The sequence below is a fragment of the Crocodylus porosus genome, unplaced genomic scaffold (assembly GCF_001723895.1).
Source record: "Crocodylus porosus isolate Cpor-Errol unplaced genomic scaffold, CroPor_comp1, whole genome shotgun sequence".
Classification (NCBI taxonomy): domain Eukaryota; kingdom Metazoa; phylum Chordata; order Crocodylia; family Crocodylidae; genus Crocodylus; species Crocodylus porosus.
The window spans coordinates 71,251,657-71,263,202 of record NW_017728949.1 but is presented as its reverse complement, the minus strand read 5'-3'; the positions used below and the strand labels follow the sequence as shown (position 1 = coordinate 71,263,202).

At 43.5% G+C, this 11,546-nt stretch overlaps 1 protein-coding gene across 1 annotated transcript in view; it reads left to right on the top strand.

Annotated features, from left to right (window-relative positions):
• The window catches only part of LRP1B (LDL receptor related protein 1B), a 1,585,724-nt gene that overhangs the window by 1,275,654 nt on the left and 298,524 nt on the right, over window positions 1-11,546 (top strand). The window contains exons 52-53 of the mRNA XM_019553609.1: window positions 1,925-2,053; window positions 3,650-3,772. Coding sequence (XP_019409154.1) covers window positions 1,925-2,053; window positions 3,650-3,772 — 252 coding nt within the window. The remainder of the gene's footprint in view (window positions 1-1,924; window positions 2,054-3,649; window positions 3,773-11,546) is intronic.

Sequence of the window (11,546 nt, the reverse complement as noted above, 5' to 3'; positions counted from 1 at the left end):
GCTTGGGGCCCTCCACTTGGAACTGGCTACCAACTAAACATTGAGCCATTGACTACTACCCTTTGAGCTAAACAGTCCAGCCAGTTTTCTATCTACTTCACAGTCCATTCATCCAACCCATACTTTCTTGTGAGAATGTTGTGGGAGACCACATATAAGCCTTGCTAAAGTCAAGTTATATGTCCACTGCTTTCCCCATATCCACAGAGCCAGTCATCTCATCATAGAAGGCAATCAGGTTGGTCAGGCATTATTTGCCCTTGATGAATCCATGCTGACTGTTCCTAATCAGTTTATTTTGCTTCACACGCTTAGTAATGAATTCCTTGAAGACCTGCTCCATGATTTTTTCAGGGACTGAGGTGAGGGTGGCCAGTATGTAGTTCCCCAGATCCTTTTTCTTCCTATTCTTAAAAATGGACGCTATATTTGCTCTTTTCCAATCATCTGGAACCTCTCCTGATTACTATGATTTTTTAAATATAATGGCCAGCAGCTCTCAATTGTAACATTAGGTTCAAGTTATCACCCTGATATTTGCAGTCAGGAAAAAAGATTCTCATTTATGGATACTGGGGTCATGGTTAAATCAGATTTAATGTCTCTAGTCTAGCACACATAGTCAGTGGAATAGTATCAAAAGAAAATAGAAATTTTAAGAACAAATCAAGAACAAAACAACAAACTACCACTCCTTTATTTTGTTCAGATTTTATATATCACCTTCTTATCCATAGTCTACCATTGCTTACAGATATCCTATTGGAAAAAAGCCCTACCAGAGGAGCAGTACTGAAGATTCTTAAATGACAAGAGATTCACTCTTTTTTTTTTCCAGGGCTGTCAAAAAGAGTTTGTTTCCAAGCCCTCTTAAGCATTTTGAAGTCTACCTGTTTTTAAAATGCAATTTATCTTCAAAAGTATCTGAAATGTCAGATTAGTAAAAGCAACAATGTTGGGGTTTTTTTTCCTTTTGGAGGTAATAATGGAAATGAATCATAAGATGAAGTCTGTGAATTTGTTTAACTTTAATTTTAATAAATATTCAAAGAAATGAATAGAAAATGTACTTTCTCTTCCTTAGAGATGCAAATTTGGTTTATCTGGAAAAAGGAATCATAATGATGGTTTGCATAAAAACAATCACTTCAAAACTGGCTAATAAACTGTACATAAAAATAGAAATTTATTCTAGAGGAAAGTCTGCTCTCAAAGAACAAACAAAAACATCTAACTTAATTATTTATGTTTTTAGAATTCTATTTTACCCTATCCAAAAGGCTCTGTGCAGCTTACAAAAAACAAACCCCAGAAAGAATTCTCCAAACAGTACTCCAAAACACTCAAAATCCATCTAACTTTCCTCCTTGTGGTGTTAGTGGTCCTGTTAAGTGACAAAAAGTGCATTGTATAAAACTAAGAAAGCTTGCTTTTCTTTTGTGAGTTTTTGGGGTTTTTGCCTCAACTACTCCATGTTCTCTATTCAGTATTCGGTATGGGGCAATACAGACCTGAACTTGCCCAAAGCACCTAACATTCCATTGGAATTCGTAATGAACAGATGAGAACTCTTAGTATTAGGGCTAATCCAATGAATTAAAAATAACACTGTATTCCTAAAATATGTCTGTGCCTTGTAAAAGTGTTCTACTGCCTAGATTTTTTTTGAAAAACAGTAAAATAACATTCCATAAAAGAATAAATGAGTAACTGTGGGAAGTAAATACACAGAAGAAAAAATATAGATGCAGAAACTTTAATGTACAATCTTAATCTAAATGTTTAGAATACTGTCCAATGTACAACCTGACGTATCAACCTTCTTTTTCATGTTATAATTCTTCAGCAACTATAGTCTAAAAAGCTCATAAAATGTTCCAGGTAGGATGTTTGTTCAGCCCTAAGTTTTTGCAATTTTTTTTAGGTGCCGTAACTTGTGCTGCAGACACATTCAGTTGCCTAGGCTCCCATGCTTGTGTTCCTCAACACTGGCTTTGTGATGGTGAAAGAGATTGTCCTAATGGAAGTGATGAACTCTCTACAGCTGGCTGTGGTATAAGTTGTTTTGTTATATGTACAATAAAATCTAAAATGTGTTCTGGATTACTTTTTCACAGTATTTTTCATGTTTCTTGTATTTTTCCTGGTGGATCCTTTGCCTATTATGATGTGGAGTGTTTAGTGGAGTGCATTGTGCTTTGCCTTTATAGTATGCAATATATACTGGAAGCTAGGGCTGTGCAAAATTTCTCTGTTTTGTTTCAACACTGTTTCGACTCATTTCAAGCTTAAAACAATGAAATCAAAATGAAACAAAGGGCTCCAAAACAGCCTTGAAATGAAATGAGGCTAGTCAAAATGTTTTGAGTTTCAATGGTGCCAGCAGCCAGGTGGTGGGAGACAGGGGAGAACCAGAGCTACTCTCCCAGTGGCTCTGCAGCCCATTGTGGCTCAGCCGAGGGTGCAGCTCTGGCTCTCCCCATCTCCCATGCCTGGACTGCAGGAAGCTGATCGCACCGCAGGGGTAGGAAACTGAACTCGGGCTCATTTCCCCTCCCCAGTGCTCTGATCAGGCTGGGGGAGAGAGTGAGCCTGATCACTCAGTTCCCTTTCCCAGCACTGTGATCAATGGGGCTGGGGAAGGGAACTGAGCCCCTCCCCAGCACTGTGATTGATTGGGCTGAGGAAGGAAGCTGAGCCCGATCACTCGGTTCCCCTCCCCAGTGCTGTGATCCATTGAGCTAGGGAATGCTAGGGAATTGCTGTGATCAATCAGGCTGGGGAAGGGAACTGAGCCCAGCTGAGCTAAGTTCCCCTCACCAGCACTAGGATTAGGGAGAGGAACACTGTAGGGCTGGGGAGGGGAACTCAGCTGAGTTGGGCTGAATTCCCTTCCCCAACCTGGTCACAGTGCTGAGAAGGGGAACTGAGTTCCCTTCCCCAGCCTGATCCACTACAGCACTGGGGAGAGGAACTGAATGATCGGGCTCATTTCCCTTCCCCAGTCTGATTGATCACAGCGCTGGGGAGGGGAACTGAGGGGTAGAGCTCAGTTCCTTTCCCCAGCTTGCCAGTCCCAGGTGGCAGCACCCAGCTTCCCTCCCTCATCTGGCAGGCAGATTGAGGGCCCACAACTGAGGGAGGACTCACACAGCTCCCGCAGTCCTCCCATAGCCCTCCCACAGCCCATCTGCCTGCCAGATGAGAGAGGCTGTTTCAAGCTTCCCCATTATAGCCTATGGGCAAAACATTGAAAAAGCATTGAAACAGCATCAGTGTTTTGACAAAATGAAATGGAACAGTGCTTTTGAATCAAAACAAAATTCGAAATGAAACACTGTTCTGCTGAATCCTTGAAACGTAAATCAAAATGGAATGATGCCGTTTTGCACAGCCCAACTGTAAGCCATCAGTGATAAATTTGAACACGTTAGTTGAGATCCTCTGATGATTTTTATTTTCCTCTTTGTGATGGTAGCTGCTGGTTCTGCTTGTGTGTGCTAATCAGTGTATGTGACACAAATTTTATGATTATTTGTTTTGAATCAGTTAGAAATCTCAAATTTATATCACTTGAGGTTTTTTCCAAATGAAGAACAATATGAATTGTTCTAAGTGTTCCTTATTTTTTGTGTACTATATTTCATAGCTCCCAATAACATATGTGATGAGAATGCCTTCCTGTGCCAGAATAAAATCTGCATTCCCAAACAGTTTGTATGTGACCATGATGATGACTGTGGAGATGGATCTGATGAATCACTTGAATGTGGCAAGTATAATTAAAATCCAGTTAATGCAGAAGAATCTCAGGCTGAATTATAGGATCACAAAATGCTTAGATGCAGAAGTAGAGGTGGATGTTGTTTTCTTGGACTTTAGAAAGGCCTTCAATGTTGTATCTCATCCTGTTCTCATAAATAAATTAAGAGGCTGTGACAAAGATGTTTACATGGTCTGGTGGGTGGTAAGTTGGCTTAGTGGTCACACTCAGAGAGTGGTAGTAGATGGGTCAGTATTGACCTGGAAGGATGTGAGTATTGGAGTCCCTCAGGATTCAGTCCTTGGACCTGTACTCTTCAATATCTTCATTAGTGGATTGGATGTGGGTGTGAAGTGTACTCTGTCCAAGTTTGCAGATGATACTAAATTGTGGCGTGCAGTGCACACTCCGGAGGGTAGGAATGATTGCAGGCAGACCTGGACAGGTTAGAAAAATGGGCAGTACACAATAGGATGCAGTACAAGAAGGACAAGTGCAGAGTGCTGCACCGAGGGCATAAAAATATTCAGCACACCTACTGGCTGGGAAGTGACCTTCTCAGCAGCAGAGAAGTGGAAAGGGGTCTCAGAGTCATAGTGGACTCCAAGGTGAACATGAGTCATCAGTGTGACAAAATCTTCAGCAAAGCTAACTGTATTTTATCATGACAAATAGATCCAAAGAGATGATGCCTACAGTGAGGAGGTGATACCTACCTTGGGGGTCTTTAAGAGAAGGCTGGATAGGCATCTGTGGGGTCACCTGACCTCAGCACTCTTTCCTGCCTAGGTAGGGGGTCAGACTCGATGATCTGTTGAGGTCCCTTCTGATCCTAGCATCTATGATTCTATGAATAAGACACAAACATTTAAGGCATATAGAGAATGCAGGCAAAATGAGATTCTATTTTAAAAGCCTGAAATTAATGTTTAATTTCTAAATTAGATATTTCATATATATATATATATATATATATATAATCTTACATGTTTGTATAGCATACCTTTATTCAAAAATAAATCTATACTGATATATTATTGTTTGTTTTGGATATTTTGTTAAGACGTAGTACAGTTAAGATCTATAATCCATTTAAGTATTATGTTGTCCTACCATGAGCTACTAATACTGACAATAAGACTGTGCAATAATAAACAGATATTTTGCTATTTTATTTTCTACCTACTAGGTGTGTCTACACATGCATTTCATCTGGGATTAGTTTACTCACGAGTAAACTACTCATGATTAAAAACTCCTGGATAGGCATGTACACACATGCAGGGAAGCAGGAGTAGATTTGATGCTAATGGCAGCAAACTGCTCCTTCTTCCTGTGGTCCTGCAATAGACCCCTGCTGCCACCTCAGGCTGGGAGATAAGGATCTCTTAGCACTGGTCCTGCAACTATGGAGCTGGCACTGAGAGATAAGAGTCTCCCAGCCGAAGCCCCATGACCAAATGAAGATTGTGGTGCTGGTGCCATCATGAAGGCTTCAGCTTCCATGACCACAGTCTGCACTTCAGAGAGAGAGGCAGTGGTCTGTTGGGAAGATACAGCCTCCACCTCACTCCACTGGGGAGGAAGCTCATCTTCTCAGCCAGAATGGCTGACTTGCTCAACTAGGCGTTAAACTAAGCTCACTGGGGGATGGGCAGATAACCACCAGAGCAAGATCACCAAGCATCAACCACAAAATCAGCAGGTTAGGATGCTAAAGGAAACCCACTCCTTCCCCAGCCCAAGAACAGAGATTTCAATGGCATACTTACTTGCCTGTACACTAATGCCAGGAGTTTGGGAAATAGACAGGAGGAACTGGTCTTTTTGATAAACTACGATGACTATGATCTCATAGAGATAACAGAGACCTGGTGGGACTCCTCCTATAACTGGACTATGGGTATAAATGGCTATACTCTGTACAGGACAGATTGTGCTGAAAAAGGGAGCGGGGGTGTAGCTCTGTATGTGAAGGAGAGCTACACAGAGGATGACTGGAGACCCTTTGGTTTAGAATATGAGGGGAATGTGGTGAAGGGGATACAATGGTAGGTGTCTACTACAGACCTCCAAATCAAGGGACCAATTGAGGCTGCATGCTCTCAATGTGTGGTTGTCATGGGAGACTTCAACTACCCAAACATCTCATGGGAAGAGCACTCAGTCCAATCTGATTGGTCTCAAAGCTTCCTCACATGTGTGGATGAGCTCCACCTGCCTCAAGAACTTTATGGGCTGACAAGAGGTAAGGCACTGCTGGACCTGGTACTGGTCAAAGGGGATGATCTAATCAGTGACCTAAGAATCGAAGGGAAACTGGATGACAGTGACCACAAGTTGATAACTTTCACTATCCATCGCAAAACTGTCAAGCCATCTAACAATGCAGTAGTCCTCAACTTCAGGAAAGCCAACTTTCATACACTAAAGAGGCTTGTTCTTGAGGCCCTGAGAGGCCATGATTTGACAGGGAAGGGAGTTCATGACAACAGGTTGCTCATAAGGAAGTGACCCTAGAAGCACAAGGGAAGTCCATCCCAACCTATAGGAAAGGTGGTGAAAGGGATCAGCAATCCCTTTGGCTCAACGGGGAACTCATGGACCTCCTACATCTAAAAAGAGAGCCTTATGAAGGATGGAACACAGGAAACACCACTGAGGAGTATTCTGCACTGGTCTGCACCTGTAGGGAGTGGACTAGGAAAGCCAAGGCTGCAACTGCACTCAAACTAGCTACACGAATCAGGGACAATAAAAAGTCCTTCTTCAGATATGTGCAGAGTCAAAAGAAAAGCAAAGGCAATGTTGGACCCTTGCTAAACCAGTTGGGGCAGCTAACTACAGACACCCAGGAAAAATCCAATCTGCTTAATGTTTACTTTTCATCATTTTTCACCAACCCAAAGGGACCACTCTGCCTAACATGATGTGGTATGACCCGTGTGAGTGTGAATATATGTCCACCATTGGTGTAGATCTTGTGAGGGATCACCTTTAGAGGCTGGACCTCCACAAATCAGATGGTGCAGATAGATTGCACCCAAGAGTGCTAAAGGAACTGGCAGACATCATTGTGCAGCCACTTGCAAGGATATTTGAGAACTCTTGGCACTTGGGCAAAGCATCTGAAGATTGGAAGAGGGCCAATGTGGTGCCAGTGTTCAAGAAAGGAGGGAAATAAGACCCGAGAAACTATAAGCCAATCAGTTTGGCCTCAATCACTGGGAATATTTTGGAAAAAAATGTCAAAGAAACCATTCTTGATAGACTAATAGAAGGCAATTTTTTGAGGGATACCCAGCATGGGTTTGTGGTGTGTAGGTCTTGCCTGACTAATTTCCTTTCCTTCTATGACCAGGTGATGTACAAAAGGGAAGAGATTGATATAATATATTTGGACTTAAAAAAAGCCTTTGACCTGGCATTCCATGATGTCCTCATGGAAAAATTGGGCAAATGCAGCCTCAATTATACCACAGTCTGATGGCTGGGGAACTGGCTCTGAGGTTGGACCCAGAGAGTGGTAGTTGATGGAACTGAATCAACATGGCACTCAGTGACCAGTGGTGTCCCCCAAGATTCCATTCTCGGACCTGTATTCTTTAATGTCTTTATAAATGATCTGGACTCTGGTGTCAGAAATGGACTGGCTAAGTTTGCTGACAGCACCAAACTTTGGGGAAGTGTAACCACACTTGAGGATAGGTTGGTGATCCAGGCCAACCTTGACAGACTTGCAAGGTGGGCAGATGAAAACCTGATGGCATTCAATATGGAGAAATGCACGTTGCTCCACCTCGGTGGGGGGGAAGCGGGGGAGGGATATCCCACATCACACTAATAGGCTCAGCAATGCTACGGTTGCTAGCACCACAACTGAAAGAGACTTGGGGGTCATGATTGACCCCAAAGTGAACATGAAGCACCAATGCGATACCACAGCTGACAAAGTGAACAAAACTCTGGCCTTCCTCTACCAATGAATCTCAAGCAAGACCCAGGATGTCATCCTCCCAATGTACTCAGCTTTGATGAGGCTGCAGCTGGAGTATTGCAACCAATTTTGGGCTGCACAATTCAGGAAGGCCATGGAAAGCTTGAAAGAGTCAAGCTTGAAAGTAGTTCTAGTGAACTACAAGCCAGTCAACTTGACCTCAATCCCTGGGAAGATTCGGGAAGAAATCGTCAAAGAGTCCACTCTTGACAAGCTGGCTGATGGCAACATCCTGAGGGACAGCCAGCATGGGTTTGTTGCTGGCAGGCCTTGCCTGACCCATCTCATCTCCTTCTATTACCAGGTGATATATCACCTGGACAAGGGAGAAGAGATTGACATCATATATCTGGGCTTCAAAAAAGTCTTTGCTCTCGTGTCCCACGATCTCCTCTTGGAAAAACTGGCCAATTGTGGTTTTGGCTACTTCACAGTCTGATAGCTGAAGAATTGGCTCCAAGACCAGACTCAGAGAGTGGTGGTCCACAGAAGAGAATCATCAGGGCACTCTGTGACCAGTGGTGGCTCTGGCCTGGGACCTGTTCTCTTTAACATCTGTATCAATGATGTGGATACAAATGTCAGAAGTGGACTGGCCAAGTTTGCCAATAACATCAAACTTTGGAGTAGACCATCCACACTGGAGGATAGGCTGGTGATCCAGGCTGACTTGGATAGGCTGAAAAAGTGGGCAGATACAAACCTGATGACTTTCAATACCAACAAATGTAAGGTACTCCATCTTGGGGAGGGTGGGGAAACCCCACAGCTAGCTAGCATAGACTCGGCAGTGTTATGCTAGCTAGTACCAAAGCCAAAAGAGACTGGAGAGTCATGAATGAACATATGGTGTACATGAGCCACTAATGCAATGTCGCAGCTGGTAAAGCAAACCAAACTCTGGCTTGCATCCATAAATGCTTCTCAAGTAAATATCAGGATGTCATCCTCCCACTGTATGTGGCCCTGGTGAGGCTGCAGCTGGAGTACTGCATCCAATTCTGGGCTCCACAATTCAGGAGGGATGTGAAGAAGCTTGAGAGAGTCTAGAGGAGAGCCATGCACATGATCAGAGGACAAGAGAATAGGCCTTATGAAGAGAGATTGAGATCCATGGGACTCTTCAGCCTGGAAAAACACAGGCTCAGGGGTGACCTGGTGGCAGCCTATAAGTACATCAGGGGTGTGCACCAGGATCTGGGGGAATGTTTGTTCACCAGAGCACCCCAAGGGATGACAAGGAGCAATGGTCACAAACTCCTCTAAGACCATGCTAGGCCAGACATCAGGAAAAACTTCTTTACTGTCCAAGCCCTCAAGGCCTGGAACAGGCTTCCTCTAGAGGTGGTGCAAGCACCGACTTTGGACTCCTTTAAGAAGGGTTTGCACACTTATCATGCTGCGATCCTTTTACCCTAGCTGACTTCCTGCCTTGGGGCAGGGGGCTGGACTCAATGATCTCCCAAGGTCCCTTCCAACCCTAATGTCTATGAAATCTATGAGTCCAGAAGTGAGCCACGTGCATGATCAGAGGGCAAGTGAACAGGCCTTATGAAGAGAGAGTGCAAGCTATGGGACTGTTCAGCCCAGAGAAGCACAGGCTATGGGGTGACTTAGTGGCACCATATAAGTACATAAGGGGTGTGCATCAGGATGTGGGGGAACACCTGTTTACTAGAACACCCCAAGGGATGACAAGATCTAAGGGTCACAAACTCCTTCAAGACCGTTTTAGGCTGGACATAAGAAAAAACTTCTTTACTGTCTGAGCCCCCAAGGCTTGGAATGGATTCCCCCAGAGGTAATGCAAGCACCTGCTCTGGACACTTTTATGAAACATTTGGATGCTTATCTTGCTGGCATCCTTTGACCCTAGCTGACTTCCTGCCCCTTGGGTAGGGGGCTGGACCCAATGATCTTATAAAGTCCCTTCCAGCCCTAATATCTATGAAATCTATGAAACCATTACTTGGGCTGGGAGATAAGGGTTTCTCAGCCCCCTGCTCCCCAATTGTGATAGTGAAGAGGGGACTGAAAGATAATGATCTGCCAGCCTCCAATCACAATCTTGGAGCAGGGGGCTTGGAGTTCCTTGGTGCTGGGGCAGGGGGACATAGTCCCTGCCTGGGCTCTGGTGGTGGAGCCCACCCTGGCAGCAGGTAGTTCCCGGAGGCAGGGAGCAATCTCCCACCCCCTGGTGGCTGACTGACCAAAGGCAGATTTTCTCCCAGTTATCTACATGAGTGCTACTGTGCCGTTGTTAATCAAAAGTAAATTTTCTACTTGTATTTACAGGTAGCAAAATTACTTATGATTAGCAAGGTTTATTGCACAGTAAGCATGTTCACATGTGGATGCACATACTTACTGCACAGTAAACTATGCTACTGTGCAGTAAAGCACCTCATACAGACATGCCCACTAAATACACAAAATGTTGAAATACTTTTTATCTTCATTACTTCTAAGTGCTTCATTTTCAGTATGTTATATACATGCAAATGTATACGTACTGTATTCTGAATGTAACAATCAGGACTCTGTGGGTGCATCAATTGACTAATTTGCTGTGTAACATTGTAAAACATGTGTACCCTTACTAGGCCAAAGTAAGTTAAATTACAACTACTATTCTCCTGCACTGTAAAAAACACAGCAGCACACGTGTAGAGTGTCCCAGCTGGCTGTGGCATAAGGGTACTTCAATGTGGGGGCTGCCTGCTGACTAGGCCTGCACTGAAACACCCTCCTACCCTGGCCAGCCTCTCCACAGCATGTTTAGGCAGGGGAAATAGCCCCAGGCTGGCAGGCTGGCCATCTGAGCCCCTGCCAGCTGGGGCTGCTCTAACTTGGCATAAGGTGCTGCACATGAATAAACTCGGGTTTATTGCTCTGAAGTTCATTGCTCCTGGGCGCATGTTCAGATGATGTGCTCAAGAGCAATAAACTCCAAAGCAATAAGTTCAGGAGTTTATTCATGCACCTTATTACATGTGTAGACACACCCTGTATTTTCAAAGTTAATATACATGCAAAGTACATGTATAAAATACCCATGCACAAATTACTGACAATAATCTGGCCACTGTGTGTGGAGACAGCATCTAAAGTTTCTTGTGCATACACTCTACTTATATATGCATTTGGTAAACATGGGATGGCTACATGTGGATCTTCCGTATTTTTAGAGAGCCTATCATCTAAAGGTCAGGGGCAATTCACACACACACACACACACACACACACACACATCCACACACACACACACACACAGATACAAAAGTATTTTAAAAGGAACACATTTGTAATATTAACAAATCTTTCTATATAGCATTACATTTTTCTCATAAAGTAGCATTGACTCTCTAATTAATCACGGTGAGAGCAGCATGGTAATAATGTACCAAATCTACACTTACTTTTTTTTGGATGTTTTTCTTATCCAGTCATCCCTTAGTTTTTACTTGCCAGTAGATGGAAATGAACATTTGAAATTTTAAGCCCTGATATCCCTCTTTATACGAAGGTCTTATTGTTTCAGAAGCCTTTGGTATTTCTTTACCTGGCAGGTGAAATTGCTACTGAGTTGGTTCATAGACTCTAGATAATAGAAAAAATTATCCATATCATCAAAACTTAATATGATGTGGGCTAGAAGGGAAGACAAAGAACAAAACAACACCCACCTTCATTTTCTTCATAGTTTCATAGTTTCTAGGGTCGGAAGGGACCTGAGCAGATCATCTAGTCCGACCCCCTGCCATGGCAGGAGAGAATAATGGACTC